Source organism: Megalops cyprinoides, chromosome 16, assembly GCF_013368585.1.
Source record: "Megalops cyprinoides isolate fMegCyp1 chromosome 16, fMegCyp1.pri, whole genome shotgun sequence".
NCBI classification, from domain to species: Eukaryota; Metazoa; Chordata; class Actinopteri; order Elopiformes; family Megalopidae; genus Megalops; species Megalops cyprinoides.
The window spans coordinates 30844713-30870418 of NC_050598.1; the positions used below are offsets into that span (position 1 = coordinate 30844713).

The 25706-nt window shown below is 50.7% G+C and overlaps 1 protein-coding gene across 1 annotated transcript in view; it reads right to left on the minus strand.

The window, feature by feature from the left end:
- efnb3b (ephrin-B3b) overlaps positions 1-25706 on the minus strand; it is a 48579-nt gene that overhangs the window by 14192 nt on the left and 8681 nt on the right. The window contains exon 2 of the mRNA XM_036548194.1: positions 10880-11175. Within this exon, the coding sequence (XP_036404087.1) occupies positions 10880-11175 (296 nt within the window). The remainder of the gene's footprint in view (positions 1-10879; positions 11176-25706) is intronic.

The window sequence follows — 25706 nt, forward strand, 5'->3', positions numbered from 1 at the left end:
TATAGTGTGTATAGTGTGTGCGTGTGTGTGTGTATATAGTGCGTATAGTGTGTGCGGAGCTGCATTGTCTGGGTGGCCTCTCCTGTCCCTGCTGTGCTCGTCACTGGCCCGGCCGCCCGCAGAAATGGGTCAGTGGCGTGGTCTCGCTCTCTTTCCGGCCCAGGCACGGCTGCGCTCCCTGCTCATGCTCCCGTCAACTCGTCTTTCAGCTTCTTTCTTTCTTTTGGCCTTCGCCGTCCTGTGTTTCTCCATGCATAACGAAGCAACAAGCCCACCCCCTCCTGAATTAGGGCACAACACCCCTCTCTGGCCCTCGCTTCTCTCTCCCGGACAGGTGTAAATGATTTTACCTGCCTGACAGCAGACAGTGTCAGAGGAAACACCGCGTGGAGGCTGGGGTGGGGGGGTCTTTGTGGGGGTGGTTGTCTCTGACACAACTTCACTCTGCTGTTGGGGTTAAAGGTCACATTGTGTGTCATGATGATGATGATGATGATGATGCGGGGGGAGCAGGTGGGTGTGTCCACGCCACACAGAGGGCCAGTCACAGACGCTGCCTCATCCTCAGACACCGTGTCTGCCAGCCCCCCCCCCCCTCCCCCCTGTCTCGCTGGTCCATTACCTAACTGACTCTGTGCTGGCCTGGTGGGGCGCGGGCCCTGCTCCGGGGGAGATCTGGAGAGTCAGTAATGAGCAACCCGGCCCCCCTCCTCTCTCTCCGGCTGCCCCCCCGCCCCCCTCTCGCTCTGGCTGCTCACTGATTCGTGAGTGAATGCCCCCATTAGCTCAGAGCCCGTCCTGCCATCGACTGGGCCGGGCCCCATCCCGACCCCTCCAGCGCCCACACACTGTGCTCAGCCGGCGCGGGGCTGCCCACGGACGTGCCTGACCAAAAACGGCAGCGGGCTGGCACCTCTTCCCAACCCGCCCTCTCTCGCTCTTCTAACAGGACCTATCCGCCCCCCTCCCCCATACAGACCCGTTTCACGGCTGGGAGGTGACTCTCACACGGTCCCTGCTGGTCATTTATCTGATTTAGGGTTTCATTTCTGAATTTCACTTCTCACTCTCCTCCCTCCCCCTCTGTCTCTCCATCTCTTCCTCTTTCTCTGTCTCCATACCAATCAGTCTCTCTCACACTCTCAATCCCTCCCCCCTTTCTCTCTCTCTCTCCTTTCATTCTTTCATCCCTTTCAGTTTAAAAATGGCCGTTTTAATTGCATAACACTCTCCTCACCGGTGTGGTGTTTTATTGTGCGTTATCTCACCCCACTTTCTCCTGAGCAATACAGTATTATGGAACGGAAGCTTAGCTGCGATCCGCACCGCACCCCACCCAACCGAACCCCGCTGCCAGCCTCAAGTCTCTTTGCCAAAACCTCCACGTGCCTCTCGTCCTCCAGATGACTTCCACCTCGGAACAGGTGGAGGTGTGCGTTCGGTGGGCGGGGCTACAAGACTCAGAACTGAAGGACAAAGTGGTGAAAAAAAGAAAGCAGGGAAGAGGGAAGTGGGTCAACGGTCTGGTGGGAGAAGGGAAACGGCGATCTATGACACGGAGAGAGGGAGGGAGGAGCAGGAGGGGGGAACGCAGGAGCCTAAATTAGGAAAACGGAATGAGGGATGTGAGGAGAGGTAAAGAGAAACTGGTGAAAATAAAAAAAAAAAACAGGCCGAAGAGAAGGAGAGATGTCATCTTACAGAAAGGTTTTTTAAAGCCATTTTTCTGGGTCACATTACTGCCACTTTGGCTTGTAAAATATGGATATAAAAATGTCAAAGAGCAACAAAATCAACAATGTCTTTGGATATGTGTGCATCAGGGTATGGGGCATAGTGCTGAGCACAGATAAAAGACACGCTGATACACACACACACACACACACACCCAGAGACATACACACTGCAAGGACACACACGCTCACACACACACCCAGAGACATACAAACTGCAAGGACACACACGCTCACACACACACAAACTGCCCGTGCTGGGCACAAGAACCACTTGTTAGGAGACTAGCTCAGGGTAACAAAGTGTCCAATGCTTTCAGAACTGAATGTTACATCTTAAAAAGTGTAATTAGATATAATTTTCCTTTTAATTAAAGGTTTTAATGAAGCACATGAGAGTAGCAAGAAAATCACCAGCCACAGGGGGGACTACTGTGTGAGTGTGTGTGCGTGTGTGTGCGCGCACATGTGTGTGTATGTGTGTCTGCCTTTCAATGTGTGTGTATATTTGTGTCTCCTTCATAGAATGTGTATCCATGCGTGTGTGTGTGTGTGTGAGAGTGAGTGTGAGTGTGTAAGCGTGTGTGTTATTCACAGGAAGATGAGATCTTTTAAGATTAATGTGTGCAGCCCTCTCGTGTTGAAAGGAGGCTGAGGTGTGTGAGATGAGGAGCAGTCTCTCTGTGTACAGTGGACCTCCTGGGAGGAGCAGATTACTGCTGGAAGTGAGGCTGGACAATAGAGCAGCAGAGAGGTGAGGTCCCGGCTCGCTGTGAGCGTTTAAGATCCGGGGGCTCTTATCGTGAGAAAGAGGACGGTCTCCCGGGTTTACCAGCCAATTCCCCAACCTGCCGCTCTCAATCTGCCCATCTAATCAGGCCCCCGTTTAACAGCCTCAATAAATCCCGCTGTCTGCACCTCGGCCGGGGCCCACGGCGGATCCCCAGGCCTTCTCCCAGAGACCCAAAGTCATTAAGTTCTCTCCCCCGGGGGAAAACCACAGCGTCCTATCCGGGACTCAAACCTAAAGCATTCCGGTCTCCACTCCACGCCCCCCAGGCCCAGCCCTGCCCCGCCCTGCCCCACCTGCTGGAAAGGGACCCCTCTGTCTTGTGGGTGTGTCTGTCCATCTGTTCCGGGCACGGAGGCCCCCTGCGCAGAGGCTGCGCGCAGCTGAGCGGACAGCGCATGCACGTTTGCGATGCGTTTGTGCGGCTGTCACTCAGCCTCTCCTGTGCTATCCTCACTTCCCTCTGTCAGAACCCCAGTCAGAACTCCGTGCCGCTTTCATTCAGACAAAAGCGAGGCGTCTGAAGCCGGCTGGCAGGAGCTGGCCTGTCCGCAGGAGCGCACGCTGCTATTGGCCGCTCCACGGGGTGAAATGTTGAACATGTTTAATGGATTTGGGATGGGTGTACAGTAGATGTGCTTTTTCCTGTACGCGTTCCAATGCACCCAGCTCACCCCCATCCGCCCCCCCACCAATTTCAGCCTCATTCCCAAAGAGGAAAAAGAACTAAAGAAAAGAAAAAAAAAAACATCATGGAGAGTCAGCCAGCCGAAATAACATGTCCTGACATCTGTGCCTCAGCGCAGCTCCAGGGAGGGGGAGACAGGGAGAGAGCGAGGGAGGGAGAGGGGGAGAGAGAGAGAGAGAGAAGGAGAGGGAGAGACAGGGAGAGTGGGAGGGGGAGAGAGGGAGAGAGAGTGAGAGAGAGAGAGAGAGAGAGAGGGGGAGAGAGTAAGAGACAGAGAGAGAGAAAGGGAGAAGGAGGGAAAGAGAGAGAGGGAGGGAGAGACAAAGACAGAGGGAGGGAAAGAGAGAGCAAGAGAGGGAGAAAGACATGAAAAATAGAAACAGAAATATAAAGAGAGAAAAAGTGGGAAAATACATGCAAGCTAGAAAGAGTAAAACGAGAGAGAGCAAGGATAAAGGGGTGGGAGAGAGAGAAAGGGGGAGGGGTTTTCCTGTGTGACTAGGGCTGGTTGTAATTGTTTTTGTGGATTGACTTTCTGACGTGACATACTTTCTGATGTTAGTTTCCCGTCTGTTTCTGTGCTACCCAAGAGGGCCAGCTGAATTAGAATATGAGTGTGACAGAGAGAGAGAGAGGCGAACGACATGACAGGGAAAATATGAGCGGGAGTGACACGTGTGCGTATATGGGAGTGCGTACATGCGTGTGTGTATGTGTGTGTGCAGGTTCGTTCTGTAATGCTGAAGCTTTACAAACCACAGATACTGGCAAAGAAGCAAAGGAGACATGGCAGAAAAAGAGAGACGGAGGGCGGGAGAGGGGGATTCTGGGAAAGGGAAAAGACGAGGGCCAAAGCAGAAACGGACCGAAAGAGACAGCCGGAAGGATGGGTCGAAGCTGGTAAAAGTTTTAACAGGGATAAGTGGAAGGTCTTGGGTCCAGGGAATACTGCTTCTTCTGGTGCTGTAGTTTTCTGCACTAAATGTGCGATTCACACGGGGCATTGAACAGCACTTTCCCAGAGTAAACACACTTCCCAGGAGCTCCGAGCAGACCCACCAAAACAGGGATTCTCAAAAAGACATAACCTCTCCGAATGGAGAACCACTACTAATAACCACAACGTTAACAAAAAACTAATGAGTGAAAATAGCACTGCTCCACCGTAGCTGCACTGCTGATTGCAGTACTAGCAGTGATGAAAGTAGTAATAATATGAGTGATAGTTATAGTCCTGTTGTAATGTAGTTATAGAGGTAGAAGTAGTAATACTCCAGTTGTAGAGTAGTTGTAGAAGTAATGGTAATAATTTCCCTGTTGTAAAGTAGCTGTAGATAAAATGGTAATAATTTCTGTGTTGTAAGGCAGCTTATAGTCCTTTTGTAAAGCAGTCGTAGATGTGATGGCAGTTACAGTCCCGTTGTTAAGTAGGTGTAGAGGCAGTGGTAGTTGCGGCAGCTGCTTGAGATTTAGCCTGGCGGTTGTAGTGAAGGACAGCAGTATTAGCACAGTGTAATCAGAAACACACACACACACTCCTGCCCCCATTAGCTGCGGGTCCTTTGTTGTGAGTGTGTAGGGCAGGGATTAAATTGGATCTATAACAATGAATAGGAGCGGGCCGGGCCCCGTTGCTGGCTGAATTAATTACCCTAATTAGCTCCATAATTGCATACATTAAAAGGCTGGTTTTCGGGATGCGTATGGGGGGCAGGCGGGCGGGAGACAGAACAGGCAGGACAGGATCCGTGCTGGAGTGTTATAACACGTGTAACTGCATGTGTAATTAAGTGCTCTGTGTCTGAGGGCTGAAACCGTACCGTCTGCGTGCCGAGACGGGAGGCCGTGGCCGCCGCCACCGTTTCTGCCTCGATTCGAGGTGTTGCGTTTGTCCGCCGGTCACCACGGCAGCAAGCACCCCAGCACCCCCAGATTTACAACACAGATTACATCATCAAAGCGATTTGTTCCACCGTTGTAGACTGTCTTGCATTTTTAACGATTATTAAAACCTTGGCTCTCGGACCCGCGCACCATGCGGTGAATTAAGCTTTTGGCTAAAAATTCTGAGCAGAGAAAAAGCTCGCCAAAAAACCTCTAGGGGGCTGGTGTGTGTGCGCTTGTTTGCACACACGCGTGTGTGTGTGTGTGTGTGTGTGTGTGTGTGTGTATAAACATACATATATATATATATATATATATATATATATATATATATATATATATATATATATATATATATATATATACATACAGTTTTGCTGTGAAAAAAATTCTATGTTAACCAGATAACAGCTAAAAAAACACATACTATTATTTATATATTATTTATATGCCTACATTACACATAATTAATGGATGAAAGCTACTGTATAATAATTTTACAGCTAATATTTAATCACATTCTATGTGTGTGCTAAAATATCTCCTGTTGTACGCTTTTATTTTAGTGGTGTTTTCAGACTGATGCTGTATCACTGCGTCACCAGCTGTTATGGGCCCATGTTAATATTGTTCTTGTGGTTTGAATTTAATGAATTTTGTCACAATAGGCTTGTAAGATACTCTGAATAAGAGCCTCTGCCAAATTAATTAATATAATGCATTCTTCTAAAGACTAATTATTAGTTTAATGAATGCATTCATGATCAGTAAGCAAATCAATACACACACACACACACACACACACACACACACACACACTCTTCACCTCCTTCAGATGACTAAATCCTGAAATACATCTAAAACAGGAAGTGCTGTGTTGTCATTTCCTCATTGGTCACAACTGTAATTTACATTTCGTTTAATCATCCCTTGCTGATTTTTTTCCTTCCCCTTAGACCCTCGTCTTGTCCTCCGTCCCTCTCTCTCTCTCCCTCTCACCTTCTCTCTCTCTCTCTCTCTCTCTCTCTCTCTCTCTCTCTCTCTCTCTCACCTTCCCGCTCTCCTTCCTTCTCCCTCCTCCCTTCCTCTCTTCCCCCTCTCCCCCCTCCTCATCTCTCCAGTGAACAGCTGGTGTGCTGCAGTCGGCCCAAATCCCCCCTGAACACTCTAATCTCCCTCCTCACACAGCAAATATCACGCCTGTCTGTTTAAAAGCCCTTCCACACACTCTGTATGCTGCGTTTGTTACTGTTCCTGCCTTTTGTTTCCGTGAGCAGCCATGTCGGCCATACGTGCATCTCTGTGTCTTTCATTCCTGCAGGTACACTGCGGTCTGCGTGTAAACCCACGGCATACACAAAGCCTGGTTCAGATAAGCATGCTCAAGGCACGTGAGGGCCGGAGAGGTGTGCTTGGCATATCCACTCCCCTCGTCTGGGGAAACGCGTCCCCTCCACAAGTGGTTCCTGAGCAGAACCCAGCACAATGCCCACTTTGTTCGGAGATATGGGAGAAAGCAGTGCCATTCATGGGGGCACAGTGACACAGAGCCATGCGCTGGCCTGAAATCGCTGTGTGTGGGACACTGTGAGAGAGAGCGTGTGTGTGTGTGTGTGTGTGTGTGTGTGTGTGTATTTGTGTGAATGACAGCATGGGGAGGTTAAACGAATCACAGTGTTAAACCCCCAATCCAATTACAGGGATTCTTCCCGTCTGACCTTTAGCAAGAGATTTTTTTTTTTTGCGTGCGCGCACACACACACGCTAAGGCACAGACACACTCACACACACGCAAAGGCACACACACACTCACACACACAGACAGCAGCAGAGTTCTGATTGTCGACCTAGATCAGCAGGGTGACCTGTCACTTTCGCTAATTCACACACGCTACATCCAGCCATCCCTCTCTCCCCACTCCCTGGGCGAGCCTCTCTCCCTCAGTCCTGCTTTGTCTGGAGAATTTCCCTCCCTCGTTACGTTCTGCCCATCTCTCTCTCCATCTCCCGCTCTCTCTTTCCCTGGGTTCTGTGGGGAGTTGGAGTTGGGGATTTTTTTTGTGGGAAAACGGAGGTGGGCAGCATTGCTGAAGACAGCGCTCCTGCAAAGCCTTCATTGGTACAGACAGACGCAGAACACCAAAGCCATCGGGCCAGAGTCTGCACACAGTGCAAACAGAGGGAAAATGGGTCAGGGTGTAACCGAGGGTATTACGCCTGTCAATCACAGACAGAAGCAGGTAAAAAAACTGCCACGGTACCACCAACAATAAAGTCCCTCCAGCATCAAGCGGCGAGGAGAGATGGATCGGATCAGAACTGGTGCCTGCGCTTCCTGTGGCCTGACATTTATCCCTGAGTACATACTCTGCAATGAGGCCCCTGTGATGAGTGTCTCTGTCCCTCTCTTTCCTGATCCGTTCCCCTTGTGCCCTATGTCTTTATTGAGTGATGGAAAAACAGAGGTAATCGTTTTAAGTTTTAAGGCGTTTTAAGTTTCTCTGATCTTCCCAGCTCAGAGTTACAGGCCCCTCGCACTTGTCAAAACACCCTTGTGCACACCAAACACACTCGTACACACTTACCCAAACACACTCGTACACACTTACCCAAATACAAGCATGTACACAAAGCTATGAATACACACGCACGCACAGCACATACACAGGACACACGCCTATACACACACACACACACACACACACACACACACACACACACGCACGCACACACCTGTACGCACACACGCACGCGCACGCACACACCTGTACGCACATGCTCACACAGGGGCTGACAGACACGCTGTACACAGCCACAGAGATGCAGACGTTTAGAGGCAGAGAGAGACATGAGAGGATGTGAAAGGCCTGTCTCAATTATTCCAGCTTAAGCTTCATAAATAAAGCAACCAGCAGCCCTGAATGATTCACAACTTCCACACGGCTCACTCACGTGGACACAGACACAGGCGAAACATGCAGAGATACCAACACACACACACACACACACACACACACACACACACACACACCAATAGCAACACAAACACACAGAGTCCATACACCCACACACACGCATGCACACACACATGCACACATGCACTGACGCCAACAAAATCACAGAGTTGAACACACAAACACACACACACACACAAACACACACACACACACACACACACACACGCATGCATGCACACACACTCAGACACCCATACAGTTAAAAACACACAAGCACACATGCAGCTACACATACACAAACACAGACACTGGTACCGTCAGACACAAAACCCGTCCAACAGGACAAAGACAGGGAAAGGACAGGAGGCAGCGCTGACACGAACATTTACTGTTTTAACTTCCCAACAGACGCTGTTGCATCATTTATGGTCAACGTGTGGCTGGACTGTTCGTTTATTCATGGTGCTTTTACCATCAGCATGAGGGGGGGCAGGGGGGTAGAGCACGCCCCTGGGACAGATTCAAAAGGTACAGATTGTTCAGCTATCAATCAATGTTTACCGGCACGCTGTAACACTGAGGAGAGTGAATGCCAGGCAGGTCCTGAACAACAGACCCCCGCCACAGGGAGGCACCCAGCCGGGCCTTACAGCACAACACGGTGGCAGTGTGAATGACAATGTGTCTGTGCTGTGCGCTGTGTGCGCTGTGTGTGTGCTGTGTGTGTATACATGTGCTATATATGTTTATGTGTTTATGTGTGTGTACATGTGATGTGTATGTGTGTGTGTTTCTGTGTGCGCTTGTGTGTGTGTGTGTGTGTGTGCGCGTATACATGTTCTATGTATGTTTGTACATGTGATGTGTATGATGTATTGTGTCAGTGTATAGGTGTGTATGCATATGTGTGTATGTGCGTATATGTACATGTGCTGTGTACGTAAGTGTGATATGTGTGTGTGTGTGTGTGTGTGTGTGTGTGCGTCTGCGTGTGCGCGTGTGCACGTGTGCATGTGCGTGTGCGTGTGCGAGTGCGTGAGTGTGTCACATGGTGCAGTATGTTCACATCCCCCCAGTAAGTTCAGTGATTACTGCAATCATGCAAGTGATTATCGCCGAGCGTTCTGCCTCTTGCTGTTGCTACGGCAATGTTTTCCATCTCCTGAATCCGGACAAAACCGCATTTCTACTCAAACTAATCACGGCATGTTATATAAAGCACTAACGACCGCTGCACCACGCCATCGCCCAGGACAGACAGCCTGTGAAGACTGCCCTGCTCAAGACCCTGACCAGTCTGCTATGGGTTTCAGTCCCAGGTTGGGTAGGACACGTGGTCCATGGTGCCATTGTGCAGGACTGAATAAATGACTACCTACGGCACAGGAACACAAGCTGCTGTATTAATAACCTCCCTCCCTCCATCACTCCCTGTTCCAGCTCATTTAACCCATATTGGAAAAATTAACAAATGCGAAGGTGGGTTAATTAAAAGCCATTTCCCCAAGGGGTAGATCTCACACATACATACAGAGCCACACTCACATACACACACACACACACTCACACACCCCTTGTAACCATTGCCTATTTGAGGCTCCTAGGTTACATCACTCTTGCTATCCACAATTCATTCCCCCCTGCCCCACACCCCTCCTCTCTCTGTCTGTGTCTCTGACCTTGTATTTGAGATCCTCATTGATTGGCTAGGCCTGTCAATCGATTAGTCGGGTCTGTTTGAGTGCTGATAAAAAAAAATGCCACGGAAGGACTGCTGGAAAAAACAAAAATTAGACGCTAAAAGTCCAGAGGAAGGAGGAAGAGGTAGAGAAAGGACATGCTGCTCCTGGCTGAGAACACAAGGCCACAAAACCAAGTTTTCACATGCAGGGAAATTTGTGATTTTAAATACAAAAATCCAATTGGTAATTCCATAGGGTAGAGACAAGTAAGTTAAGGGAGTCCTATCGGCGTATTCGCTTTGGTGCCAAATTGTTTTAAAAATTAAATATGTGGAAAAAGAAGTAATTTCGGAGAGGATCAATGTGTTTTTTATCTCTTCCTTCTTTTCCTCTTTCGAGCTGACAGACACAAAATACACGTGGAAACTCAGATGAGAAGAACAAAAGGAGGAGCGCTCCCACGCACTCGACCTCTGCAAGCCTCCGCCGCTGCAAAAACACCGCCGTTTGGCTCGAAACCTCCTTTCTGCAGATTGTTCCGTACGATACACTCAGCCCACATCAATAAGGGTGACCGGATCCACCATCAAATACAAACATGCCGCAATTCCACGAACAAATACCGGGACGGCATTCTAACCCGCATCACACAGCTCAACCTCAACAAACAGCGTCACCCACACATCTCAGCCCCACGACCTAACCACTACCCCGAGGAGAGCCGGCAGACAAAGACAGAGCGTGAACACACACTCACAGACACACAAGTGCATACAAAAACACACACACAAACACACATACACATAAACACAAGCGCGCACACACACACACACACACACACACACTCACACACTCACACACTCACACACTCACACACTCACACATAAACACAAACACCCACGCTCATACACAAACACACACACACGCGCACATACATGCCTATGCACTGACACAACTACCTCTCCTGTGGGTTCAAATTTTTCAGATCATCACAACCTGACCTTCAGAGAGCATCTCCTTCAGACTCAGATGTGTAATATATAACATTCAGAGGAAGGAAGTGGGGGGTGGGGGGGGAAGGGAGTTTATTCAGACAGTGACCCCCCTCCCCGCTGTAAGATGAAGCCCCGCCCCCAGACACTGACCGATGATGTAGTAGTCATGCAGGGTCTTGAACTCGTGGCCCCACAGGTTGGGCGAGTACTCCTGGAACTTGATGGTGAAGCGCATGTCGGAGTTAGGCTTGTCGCAGGTGAGCAGCAGGTTGGGCGCGCCCATCACCTCGCACCTGTCTGCCTGTTCCCGCGACGACACCAGGTACAGCTTGTAAAACTCGTATTCGGGAGGGGCCCGGGGCCCGGGGGGGTCGGAGGCTGGGCAGATGAGGTCCAACCGGTCCCCTATCTGGGGGTAGAGCACGTAGCCCTTGTCATCCCCAAACCTGGAGAGGAAAGGAGGGGGGGGGACAGGGAGAGGTCCGTTAATGGTGCTCCTCAAGGGTAAGACATTCATAAACCCCACAGCAGGACTGGACCAATGGGAGTGAGCCAGACCACAATGGACCAATGGGAGTTACCCACTCTCTCCGGCCAGAACACAGCTCCAAAGCTGGAAGAGAAAGCGAAGCCATTCAAAGAGTCATACTCAGTTTAGACTCAGTTTAGACTGTGTTACTCATTACCTTTCATCCACTGCGTCCCGAGGAAACCTGTGGCAAACATGTTGCAGGACAGCCACATTTATTCCATAAAATGAACAGAATGTTATTTTTACACTGAGCAATCCAGGCAAACGAACATCACTTACTGCATTTCATGTGACACGTTGGGTTACCCATTCATACGAAAGGATGTTGCGTCTGCATTTGTCATAACAGTGCCTCATCCAGGGCCTCAAACACACAACCTTCAGGTTCACATTTTAATGCTCCAAGCATCAGCTAATACCCAACAGTAATGCCATTAGAACTTCAGTTCAGAGTTCAGAAATCTTCAGACTCTGCTATGGACTCTAACCCCATCTCTAAAGACATCTTTGGCTGTAACCAAGCAGTGTTTGGAGTGGTAGCATCCTTTACTCAATGAGAGACAGACTGACTGAGCAGACAGCAGACTCCCCGACAATAACTGCAGTATGTTCATGTTGCCACTAGATGGTGAAAAGGAGCTAATGAGATTATTTTACTAGCAAGATTATTTTACTCATCAGAAATAGCATCTTGGATCATGAGGCTGATCATAACTTTAGTCCTAGGTTGCAACTTCATTCATGTCCTGATTATAGTCAGTACCAGTCAGCAGAGAGTACAGGAGAACAAGGGGGAGCTCAATTACTGTAGTTTAAGACAATCACTCAACCCAACAGCTGACAGGCCTAACACATGTGGTCATCTACTATTGTCAAGGCTCGGTTTTCGCGCTTAAACCACATGATGCGACTGGGTGTGCAACTCAGCATGTGACTACCCCAGCAAAAACAGTCAGGATGTGTATGTGTGTGTGTGTGTGTGTGTGTGTGTGTGTGTGTGTGGGGGGGGGGGGGGGTGTTGCTGGCTCCAACAAACACCTTTTATTTCCCTAACGGCACGTTTCTCTCAGTTATCTGATGGCATTTCTCTCAGTCACAGTAGACTTGCGTTAAAGAATCTGACAATGAACTCGTAGCATACAAGTCTGACAACTGCACTCGGGCAAGAGAATGGGGAGGGAGAGAGAGAGGAGACAGAGATGCTAAAAAAGGAGGGTATTTGTAAAGACAAGAAAAGCTCCCCACAAGAGCGAAGGCATGTGGAAACAAAACAAGAGCTCCAAAGTCTGTTAAAACAAGAGGAATGTTGTGGTAATCAGAGTAAACCCAGCTCACCTGGGCAGAACGTACCTGCCTGACTCTAAGTAACTTAATCCACCACACACCTCTGTCTCCACCGCTTTGTAAACACGGTTATCCGAGGTGTGAAACTGGGATCTCTGTGGTGAATACGCCCACGTGCCTGTTCCACCACTGAGCTCCACTGCCTTGCTCTCCTGTTTCCAACTCAGATAATCCAACGAAACGCACTCAAGAAATAGCAAGGCAAATGCCTAATGTGAAAATATTACGTAAGTACTACAAGGTATTTCCTGTGTGGATATGTATGCGTGCATCTATGTGTGTACATAAGGAGTAGGGCTCGTAACCAAGATGTTACCGGCTCAATTTTCTGCTGGGGCACTGACACTGTCCCACTGGGCAAGGTTCCTAACCCAGAATTGCCTCAGTAAATATCTTTATTATTGGCATTTAGCAGACGCTCTTATCCAGAGTGACTTACATTGGTTACAATTTTTTACAATGTTATCCCTTTATACAGCTGGATATTTACTGAGGCAATTGTGGGTTAAGTACCTTGCCCAGGGGTACAGCAGCAGTGCCCCAGCAGGCAATTGAACTGGCAAACTTTTGGTTACAACTCCTGCTCCTTAACCACTGTGTTACACTGCCACCCATCTATCCAATATCTAGCTGGACAAATGGATAACATGTAAAAACTTGTAATCTATGTACGTGTTTCCAGATAAGAGTGTCTGCTAAATGACAGTAATGTAATGTAATATATGCCTGCAATATATGCTGTGAAATCCGCAGAACAGGCCTCGCTACACGTCCAGATTCCACCTCCCTCACTGGCTTCAGTTCCTCAGCAGAGTGGCTCTCTGCCTCTGCCGTGTGCTGCACTCGTTGTCCTAAACAGACTCCTGTCTTTCTCTCCTTTCCCACTGCTCTCTCTCTCCCTCTAACAATAGAGCCATTCATCTGGCCACACTTTATAACACTGGAGTGGGGGTTGGAGGGGGGCAGAGGTGGGGGTGGGGGTGGGGGTGGGGGGTCCTTTCTTCTCTCTCTTCTTTAGTAGAGGGCAAGGGAGCAGAAATATTTTTTCGACCCTGACCGCCACCCTCTTCCCCCCCTCCCCCAAACCTGCCTGACCCGCCACAAGAACTCAGCGATTGTTTCTTTTTAACCCCCGTCACCCCCGCCCCCTACTCCCCACCCCCTGTGCGAATCCGTATGCGAATGCAGCGCTGTAGGCCCTGATTCAATCTACCTGTAATGGAGTTCCGTCCCCCAACTCTGAGAGATCAATTCCGCAACCGCCAAACTCAATGAGCGGCAGGGAGACTGGGAAACAAAGAGAACACCTGCTCCAGTTCCGCTGGAAGTCACACACGCCGGCGCATTGCGGTTAGATGAAATCTGGGCCAAAGCCGGCCCGTTTCGCCACCCTACGGCATTTCACGAATTCCTGCGGGGCAGTGGGAGGCGGGCGGTGCGGCCAGGTGCGGACAGAGAGCGGGGCGCGGGGCGGGCGCCTCCGCGGACTCCCTGAAACGCAGCCTCATAATTCATAACAATGCGGCATTATGGAGTAAAACAATGCGCCTGGCCCCGATTGGTGGAGGCCATCCCGAGGGGGGCGGTCCCTTTCTCTGTACCTGTGTAAACATCCGCAAACGGGCGAAAAACGATTAAAAATAAGCCAATTACCACGCCGGGCGCTCGGACCCCCCCGGGCCCGGCTCTGAGAGTGCGTCGTGCGCAGCACACTGGAGCTCAATTCTCACTTCATTTGCCACTTAACTACCTGGTGGCAGGAGTGTCAGGAAAGCGAGCTCCTCGGATGATAATAGCTGGTTTCACACCATCAACATGTAAACCGCGGTGCTGTCAGGCCGGCCCCTCCAGGACGCGACTGCGTGGCAGACGCTCGACGGAGAGGTGACCCTCGCCAAACGGCCCGCCGCACGACAGAGCCGAGCACGTGTCCGTGGAAACGGTGCTCTGTGCAGCGTTTGTGTGTACGCATGCGTGCGTGTGTGAACATACGGGGCAGGGGGGTGGGTTAACTGGCACTTCACTGAGATAAAACTAAAATAAAACCCTTGACTGCTACGCTCAGCTATGACTATATTCGCCACATACCTTTTATACAACAGTATCCATGGACAGAGACCACTGTAAAATCTGTGGTAACATGACCATTACTCATTTGGTCACCATGCACCTGTCTACAGGATAAGATGCAGTTTAACAGCATCAGCTCTGTCAAATCATAAATGACAGATATCTTACTAGCCTGAGGTGATGTGCCTCCCTCAAGAATTCAACCTCAGTCCCTTGACTGAGACTAAAACTCACAGCCCTTAGATTCAGGGTCCAGTGTGCTGTCCCAGGGCGCCAATTCCCTCTCAGGGTAGGTAGTGCGATTAAAGCTCTCTCCACTGGCTGTCAGGGGACAGGAGTAAAGTGCAGAACCAGAGACACAGCTGGTTTATGCCCATATTTCACCTTGGACAGCTCCCAAAGCACAGTCCTCCAATCAAAAGGCAGCCATGTCAGGACTGGCCCACTGCTTAGTCAGTGGTATCTGATGCAGGTACGTGGGATGGGGCTTTTCCTTTGTTCACGAGCAGTGGGCGTGGCCTGAGTACCTGCTGAGCACCTTTCTGGCTGCTGGTGATCTTATGCAAATAATGCTACACATTGCTGGTTATCTTTCAAATCTGGTGACTAACTGCCCCAGATTCACACCCCCCTGTGCTCGTATGAGCAGGAAAGAGGAGGCTGGCACAGAGGTCTTGGCAGAATGGAGGTGAGACTACGGCTGGAGCCGAGGGACTGGACCGAAATTGGACCAATCTGGGTGATTGCATAGCAGGGACCGAGCCGTGCGCTGAGAACTCCGCGGACGGTAATGGAGGTGTTCTTTTAAACCCGGGGGGAAAAAAAATTGCTGGCTGGCGTGGAAGCTGTATAAGAAAGCAGCACAGCGCCAGCTTTTCGCCCGACACCATTACTACACAGGATGGGACTCCAGAGCCAGTCGCACCGGCAAACAGCACTTTGAGATGCCTGGATGAAGGGGTGCGCTCAGCCAATGAACTCCAAAATGGAGGAGATAGGCTCACTGTGCAGGATGCATCAGAGAGGAAGAGAAGAGAGAGGGGGGAAGAAAGAAGAGAGCGATAGCGAGCGAGAGAGGGAGGGAGAGAGAGAGAGAGAGAGTGAGAGACTAAGCTGGAGGGAGTAAGAAGCTGCAAACTACAAGCACAAGGTTGTTATAAAGTCATGCAGCGCTGGAAGGGGTGTGGGAATGTTTGGGGTAGGAGAGACGCTAGGAGTAATTATTTCCATATGGTTGGTTCTGATTGGCGCCGCGGAGACTCGCAGGTACGCCGCGGACGGCTGGCAGTGCGCGGGGACGCCTGCGAAGGTGAGGAGCGTTCCCGCACCACCCCCCCCCCCCCCCCCGCTGTCCTGCGGCTATTCCGACCCGCGCCGCGGCAGCCATGTCACGTCTGCTCCCCGTCACCCCGCCCCGTCACCCACAGAAACGCGCCCCTGAGCGGCACCAGACGCTTCCCGACAGCGAATCGGGGATGGGCTCTGATTGGAGAGAGAGGCGGCTGGCACCTCGGAGAGGTGTGCTGCCCTGGAGCCAGGAGGCCATGCCAGCGCTGTCAGTCCTGAGAGTACTGCTGTCGGGTCTGAGAGTGCTGCTGTCGGGTCTGAGAGCGGCACTGGCGGGTCTGAGAGTGGCGCTGTCGGGTCTGAGAGCGGCACTGGCGGGTCTGAGAGTGGCGCTGTTTAATGGCGGAGGGGTCCACTGTGCCCCAGCCTGCTGCAACACTGTTTATATCTGTGTCTCTCTCACCACACAAGACCAAGGTCTAGAGGTTATAGGCATCCAATCACATCACAGAGCTAATCGAGATTAGTTGCATGGACGGCCTGGTTGCAGGACAATATGCAGCCAACCCTGTGTGGTGGTGAAAGGCTTTGCCCATAGAACTGTCAATCCAAATCACTTTTACCAGTCCTGGAAGGTCACAGTGCCTTCAGGGCTACTCTACCCTGAGCCTGGAGGGCCGCAGTGCCTGCAGGGCTACTCTGCCCTGGTCCTGCAGTGCCATATAGTATTCCTGTCCTGACTTCTGTAATCAGCACCTCAGCTGAACTCCCTGTTCCCAGGCTCAGAGCGCTGAGTGGCTGAAGGCAGCAGAGGAGGGGCCCTGCGGTGTACCAGTGGAGGTGTCTGAGATGGCAGGAGGGACAGAGCCCCACTGCGGATTCTCACCTCTCTCAGGGTACTGAAGGGTGTCATCCCAATTACAGCCCTGATGGCTGACCTGGGGTCAGCGACAGAGTCAGAGCCAGACACAGCGCCCTGCATGTGTACTGACCCAGAGTCAGAGCCAGACACAGCGCCCGGCGTCTGTACTGACCCAGAGTGAGTTTCATATAGTGCCCTGCATCTCAAGCTTAAGTGGTTGAACTTTACTTATGTTCCCAACACCAACCGCCTTCATAAAGGCTACCTGTGTGGTTCAGTTTAGCCATTGCTTTCCGAACATGTACTTTTGTGACGGCCCCTTATTTCTGAGGGCAAGATTGACGCACAGAAAAGGAAAAAAAAAGAAACAAGACAATAGAAACTCAGGTCAGTTATTTACAGTATTGACACGCAAGGCATAGAGCGGCTCCTTTCACCACGGCAACGGCACATGCAGCTTACAGGGACCTGGACATGGGTAAATAAAGCAGAGAAGGCACCACAGGAGCAAATTCACCGAGAAAGAGACCCAGTGTGAACATGCTCAATAATGGAGGGGTAGGCCCAATGGGGAATACCACCACACCCCCCAAGACACTCAAACTCACATGAAAAGACTCAACAACCCAAATCATTATGATAATTAAAAATGAAAAGGTCTAAAAATACAGTTTTCTCTGTTTGCATTTCTGACGAGAAAGCTCTCAGGGAGGCGGGAGGGGGGGAGAGAGGGGGAGCCCTGCTGGAGAGGGTGTGAGAGAAAATAGCTATTCCCTCTTCGATTCATCTTTCCTCCTTTTTTACCTCCACCCGCTCCCCTCGTCCCCCTCTCCTTCCCACTCTCACACGCTCTCTCTCTCTCTGTCTGTCTCTCCGAGGGGAATCCGCTGATTACCATTCTTCTCAAAGTCATCAAATGAAAAGTTCACACCGACTCTGCGACTGTGTCGATTGGCTGAGTGACAGACACCGCATGGCCCGGAGCGAGAGAAGGAGCGAGAGAGTGAGGAAGAAACGCAGGCGGAGAGGGAGAGAGAGGGAGAGAGAGAAAGAGAGGGAGAAAAAAGAAATGGTGGAAAAACACGGAGAGCAAGAGAGGGGGAAGTGAGAAGGAGGGAGGTAGAGAGTGAGGAAGAGTGAGAGACAGAGCGAAAGGGGTGTGAAACAGATGGAGGGAGTAAAGGGGTAAAGACAGAAATGAGAAAGTGGAGGAAAAAAGACGGGAGGAGATGACAGACGGAAAAAAAAAGAGGGGTGGCGTTAAGGAGAGACAAAAAAAAAATGGAGGATCGAGTGATTACCGGACAAACAAAGGAACAAGAAGGGGGGTTGTGCGGGGCGGAGGGAGTGAGGGAGAGGTGGAGAGAGGGAGTGAGGGAGAGGTGGAGAGAGGGAGTGAGGGAGAGGTGGGGAGAGGGAGCGAGGGAGAGGTGGGGAGAGGGAGCGAGGGAGAGGGGGATGCCTGCTGAGTTAAGCCAGGTGTCTGTATCAGTATGTCGCAGGGGAGGGGGGCCAGGGCCAGGGCAGGAAGGATGGAGCATAATTAGGGAGACCCCCGGCAGAGGAGAGTGGCAGGTGAATAGAGGGGGGGAACAGAGAGAGGCGTGGAGTGGACAAAAAAAAAGAGAGAGAAAGGTGAAGGAGAGAAAGGGAGCTAAGGGGGGTGGAGGGTTCAGACAGAGGGAGAGATGGGGTTAGAAGAAAGGAGAATAAGAATAGAGTATAAGACTAAGAGTGATGGAGGATAGGCTTAAAGTGAGACCGAAGAAAGTGATGAAAGAGGAGGCAAGAAAGAGGGAGAGAGAGACCGGGTGAGAGGTAGAGAGAGAGAGGGAGAGAGGGAGAGGAACAGAAGGAGAGGAAGAGAGAGAGAAGAGGAGAGAGGGAGAGGAAGAGAGAGGGAGAGAAGGAGAGGGTGAGAGGAACAGGGGTATACAAATGGGGGGGGGGGGGGGGGTGACAGAGAGCGGGGTGATCTTTGTCACACTTTAACTGAGAGAGACAAAGAGACAGAAGGAGAAAATCGGGACTCAAACGGCACCTCTTTCAGAAGACACCCCCTATTCACGAACCCCTGCAGTCGCAGACCCCCTCCCCCCAGTAGCAGCGGGCGTGTGGGGGTGACCCTGCTTGGAGCAGGACTCTCTGAGGCAGACACCCAAACGGATAACGCACAGTCCATATTGCAGTGTCTCTGGACCCCTCACACATGGAGGAAATCCCAGCGGAAATTCAGTCAGCCAGTGTATGTGTGTGTGTGTGTGTGTGTGTGTGTGCATGAGTGTATGCATGAGCGTGTGTGTGAGTGTGTGTGTGTGTGTGTGTGTGTGTGTGTGAATGAGTGTATGCATGAGCGCGTGTGTGTGTGTGTGTGCATGAGTGTATGCATGAGCGCGTGTGTGTGTGTGCATGAGTGTATGCATGAGCGTGTGTGTGTGTGTGTGTGTGTGTGTGTATGTGTGTGTGTGTGCATGAGCGCGTGTGTGTGTGTGTGTGTGTGTGTGTGTGTGTGTGTGTGTGTGTGTGTGTGTGCATGAGTGTATGCATGAGCGCGTGTGTGTGTGTGTGTGTGTGTGTGTGTGTGCATGAGTGTATGCATGAGCGCGTGTGTGTGTGTGTGTGTGTGTGTGTGTGTGTGCGCGCGCGTGCAGGGGGGGTTCAGCCACTCCCAGCCGCAGACTGACTCCTCCGCATAATGTAAAATTCACACCCTGTGTTGGCACTCAGGCCAGCTGTGGGCGAGAGGTGGTGTGAGCTATGGGTTTAATTATGAGAGGAACCACTGTGAGCAGCCTCTGTGCCAGCAGAAAGGGGGGGCACTTTCTGTCGTGACTCACTGCTGAGGTCACCTGCACGCTGCTCTCTCCTCCTGCTGCTGCCAGCAGTCTTCACAACTCCCATGATGCCTTGTGAAAGCCACACCCGCGGCTGGCAGAGGTGGTCTGGCGAGTGGCCCGGCGCCATGCCAGACCTGGGGCAGTGGTTTTGTGCCCTGGCCGAACTCACCCTCACCCCTCTCCCCTCTCCCCTCGCCCCTCGCCCTCACCGCTCATTAAACTATCAGGCAGAGAGAGCATGCAACTCTGCAGGGCTGGCAGCAGCACTAAGGACCTGGCACACACGCGCACTTTCACACACACACACACACACACACACACGCACTCACTCACACATACGCACGCACTCGCATGCACTTGCACACACTCACACGCACGCACACGCACACGCACACTCACCCACACGCTTACACACACGCGCTATCACGCGCACACTCATACACACAGTACCAGTCAAAAGTTTGGACACACTTTTCTTTCTTTCTTTTTGTTATTTTCAACATTTTAGTATAACAGTAAAGCTTTCAAAACTATGAAACCACACAAATAGAACTATACAGTGACCAAAAAAGTGGTATAAACAAATATATTTTAGATTTTTCAAAATAGCCAAAAATATTTTTTTAAAAATGTTTTCATACATTCAGATAAATATAAAAAGTGAAGCTGATGCCTAAGAAACAAATGTCAAGCATTTAAGCAGAAGACTTTAGATCGAATCTTGGAACGCATGTTTCCCATTACCTTAATCAGGTGTGTCTAAACGTTTGACTGGACCTGTATATGCTTAGTCATATACACACACTCACACTCTCACACACACACGCACTCTCACACACAGTGCCACTTCAAAGGTGGCAACAGAATACTTCTTCAAACGTGTGCACGTTATACGTTTTATAAACTGTACAATTGACATTTTATTCAGAGATTTTTTTTGTGAGCCCCCCCTTCCTGTCCCACCCAGTGCACAGGGGCGGTGCGTTCATATTTATCTGCACAAGCCTCACCCTTCTGACCCGACGCAAGCTCCTTCTCAGTAAAGTGGTCCACGGTAATTAATCAAGACTCCTCATTAATTGTCGAGGAATCCAGGTCTTTAATTAACACATCAATTGAGGCATAACTAATGCTGGTCGCTTTTTCAGTCTCCTGCTTTCTCTTCCGCTTAAGTTCAAGTACCTCAACTTTGAGAGCAAATACTGCTCTCTGAAAGACGTGTGCACACAGAGTCCGCTCCACACTCACAGTGACTCATCTCTCCTGCTCCCTCCACTGATGTCTTAATAAGGCCAAAGAAATGATTGGGTGCACCCTGAAATAATGCCCCAATGTGCACTGAGCTGCGCAGCAGGCAATTACGTCCCCCCTGCAACCAGAGCCGTAATCCTGTCAGTTCCCTCTCTCTTCTCATTTACCTCCCTCCATCTGTCCTCTTGTTACTCCTTTCCTTCCTGTTCTCCGAGACTCGCTTTCTCTCCATCATATCTCACTCTCTCCTCTACCTCTCCCCCTCAGCCCCTCTTCCTGCTGCGTGCAAACGACAGGACCCCTCATCTTCTGGAGAGAGAGGAGGAAAGGAGGAAGTGAATGAGGGCGGAAAGAAAAAAAAAAGGAGCGAGAAAGAGAGAGAAAGAGGAGGACAGTGTGGCGGTGCATGGTTCTGACCTTAACGAGATTGCTCATTAAGAAACGAGGGAGCGAGAGGGGGAGAATGGTAGAGAGAGACAGAGAGGTGGGGAGGTTGCGGATGAAGTGGCTGTAATTGGTAGGTTTGGAAAAGGAAAGAGCGAAAAAATGAAACTAGGTTTCTGAGAGTGTGTGTGTTTGTGTCTCTCTGTCTGTCCGTGCGTGTGTATGTGTCTCACTCCGTCTGTCCATGCGTGTGTGCGTGCGCGCGTGTGCGTGTGTGTGTGTGTGTGTGTGTGTGTGTGTCCATCCATCTGTTTGTCTTTCTTTTTCTCTCTGCTGGACATGTCAGATAAGGTGGGTGATGTTTTGCCATGATCCCAGTCAAACAAGAAAAGCCTACCCCTTTATAAATGTCAATCAAAAGCGTTCAGAGCCCTGCCTTTTCTCACAGATTACTCCCTCTTTTTCATGTTTAAGGGAGGAGGAATAAAACTAAGATTCACAGCTAAACACATGCACGCACGCATGCACGCGCGCACACACACAGTGAGCCAAGCTTTGTTAACACTGTCTAAAGGAGATGGCATTAATGGATTATTCAGCCGTTCTGCCAGCACGGCAAAGCCTACAGCTCTCATACGTGTGACAGTGCGTCAGACTTGGCACTACACGCCTGCAGTGTGTGAATGCAGACACGTGTGTGTGTGTGTATGTGTGTGTGTATCTGGGCACATGCATGACAGTGGGCGGTGTGTGTGTGTGTGTCTGGGCGCGTGCGTGACAGTGGGCGGTGTGTGTGTGTGTGTGTGTGTGTGACGGAGGCAGAGTGTGTGTAATTCTGTGTAATCCCTCTCTCGGTGGGATTCTCCCTCACTCCCTCTCCTAGCCAGACAGACACAGCAAAACTCTGCCAACGACTGGGGGAAAGGCTGCCAGCACTGGAACACTCAGACGTGCTGACACTAACACCCATGCACATGAGAGCGCAGACACACACTCACTCACTCACATACACACACATACACACACACGCATATGCATGCACATGCACGCGCACACACACACACACACACACACACACACACACATGCATGCACATGCACGCACACACACACACACACACACATACGCACTCATATGCATGCACATGTACGCACACACACACACACATACACATATACACATATATACAGACACAACTGCAGACACACATGCACACACAAACACACACACAAACACACACAGACACAGACACACACACACACTCAGCTCTGGTACAGCTGTGGTTCCCTTGTGTGAGTGTGACACCCCTCATCCCTCTCTGCCTGTCTCCTTCCTCTGTGTCCACCCCCCCTGCCCCCCCCCCCCCCCCCCCCCCCCCCTCCGGGTGAGGCTGGGAGAGCACAGCACGGGGAAAGGTACAGCTCTCCGTAAGTGCACACAGCCCTTTCATCTACCCCACTGTCCTACAAGGTTACCGGCTGTAAGACAGAGATCTGAAAGAGACCACAGAGAGAGAGAGGGGGGGGGGGGGGGGGGGGTTGGAGATATAAGCAAGAGAGGAATGAGATGAACAGATGAAGAGGAAAATTAAAAAGGATGGAGAACAAAACAAAACATGAAAAAAAAATTGTAATTTGATTTAGACAGAGATGCCCCCCACAAACAGCTGTCTGGAGCTGTTCAGGAAATGGCCATTTTCCAGGTATGTTCTGCAGCTGTGGGGGAAAAAAAGAAATCCAACAAGGAAAAACCATCAGTTCAGACGCACCGGAGGAGTCCAACCCGAGGGGGGGGGCGATGGGTAATAACCCAGAACACTACAGGGGGGTTCCCCTGGACTGGGGTCCAAACGAGCGGGGAGGTTGGGGATGATGGAGTACACAGAGGGAATCCACACAGAGGTCACAGCAAGGAGCACACACACACACGCTGGGGGCGCGGACAAAAGCGCATAAAGAAACAGCCGGAGATATGACACACGGCCATGAAACCATCGGCCATGCGCTTTACGGCATGGCGCGGTCTCTCTTTCTCTCCTCCCGCTTTCATTCTTTCACTCTTTCACTCTCTCCATTGTACGATTATCCTGCCTGCACTATAGAACAGCGGTGGGCCACGCTTTAAAGGGAAAAAGAGAGGATATAAACCCCTTCCCCCCTTCTCCTCCTCCCGGCTGTCCTGCTCGGTCGGCCCCTCGCTCACATTCCTCCGTCTGACGCTTGAGACTGCTGGAACAGACCGCGCGGTCACACGGTCAGGGAAGCGTTCTGGACCACTGGTTGGAAATGAGCCGGTTTGTGTAAGTTCCCGCAGCTGATATGGGGGTGTATGAGGATCCTCAAACTGCCTGACTGATCCAGGAATAGAGGAAAACTTTGCCTGGGGGGGTCACTCAACTCTCTCTTCATTTCCACTGTTTGTGTGCGTTTGAATGTGTGTGTGTGTGTGTGTGCATAGGACATTTTAAAATAGCTCTTCTCACTTTTTGTTGTTGATATTTAGGTTGACTGAGCATGCTGTGTGTGTATCTGTGTGTGTGTGTGTGTTCACCATGTGAGCGCTGTGTGAGAGTGAAAGAAAGGTGTGAAAGGGAGAGAGGGGAGGCAGAGAAGTGTGCGAGAGGTGCAAGGGAGAAAAGGATTATGGGAGATTTGAAAGTAGGGTACAATAGCGGTGTGTCTGTTCGTTAAGCTCGTCAACGCCAGACAAAGCAGGAGAGAACATATGCAGAAGCTGCACATTCCTCTCCTGCCTGCGCACACGCTCACCTCCACGCTGGCAGGTGGAGCGCAGATTATGTGATCACCCTGTGCTGGGAGTCTGTCTGCGTCTGTCTGCGAGGAAGATGAAAATATTACTGACAGGTCTGGGTGACACCTGTTGGGATTATTGGCTTTGGGACAAGTATCAGGACGAAATGATTCCATTTGATCGCTACATATTGCACCTGAGGAATTTATAAACGGGCAATCTCAGCGGACGCCAGGCTGAGCTTCCTTTAATTTGAAGCTGACATTTAACTGTGGGCTGCTCTCCAAATTGCGCTCTTGAAAAACTACATACCTGCCTACTGTAACTCCAGGCATACGGGCCCAAGTACACGAGCGTGTTGCACACAAAAAAGGGTTCAGTTTGGAAGGCCTGTTATCACCACCCCTTGACCTTTGACCTTACATATATACAAAGTACATTTGCAGAAGCCCATGATTTATCACAGAGGATCCCATCAATATTCCTGGTAACTTCTTTAAGCATGAGATGAATACAAAGCGGACTGCCGGCTGGAAACTCACACTTGTACAGCAATTCTAGCTGCTATAGCCTTAATGCAAGATTAAAATCGCAAGGACCTCTGGGAAGGATGAGTGTGGATAAAAGATGCTTGGATGCATACTTCAGCATTCAGTCCTCCAAAGCGCATGACACTTACGTGGAGAATTTCAATGCACACGTGCCCTTGTGTTCCGGAACTGTGCTTAAGGTGCACCTCCACCCTTTCACGGGTTCTACACAGTACGTGTGCGTGTGATGTGAAACACAGGCTGTCACCTGGTGAGAGGTTACACTTCTGCGGTTGTGAGGGTGCAGCACACACTCTAATAAGTATTTTGCATGTGCATCAATCACATGCAAAGATAAACACAACAAACTAAAAATATGCAGGATAATTAAGAAATATTCATAATGGAGTCAACAGGTGGAGCATCCCTTCCTCTCTCTCTCTCTGTAAATATATCCCCCACCACACACACACACACACACACACACACACACACACACACCCTGTCTTGATGAAGAGAAATATTGTCCAGTTTTTCCCAGACTCACAGATGAGATGAGATTAACCTCTCAGATTACTCCCTGGATTTAAAGAGATTAATATTTGACCCGGGGGAAAAGTCCAGCCTCAGGCATGCACTCCCTGGCCTCATGACCCAGGGGCACCACGAAACGAGGTCTCACTCATCACCCAATCCACAGCCACGGGACAGGGGAACCGCACTGACACAGTAACCACAGGACAGAGTGATCACGGTCACAGGGAGCGACCGCAGGATAGAGTGACCGCAGGGACAGAGTGATCACGGTCACAGGGAGTGACCGCAGGGAGAGAGTGATCACGGTGACAGGGAGTGACCGCAAGGACAGAGTGATCACGGTGACAGGGAGTGACCGCAGGGAGAGAGTGACCGCAGTCACAGAGAGCACGACCGCAGTCACAGAGAGCGTGACCGCAGTCACAGAGAGCACGACCGCAGCCACAGAGAGCACGACCGCAGCCACAGAGAGCACGACCGCAGCCACAGAGAGCACGACCGCAGTCTCAGAGAGCACGACCGCAGCCACAGAGAGCACGACCGCAGCCACAGAGAGCACGACCGCAGTCACAGAGAGCGTGACCTCAGGATT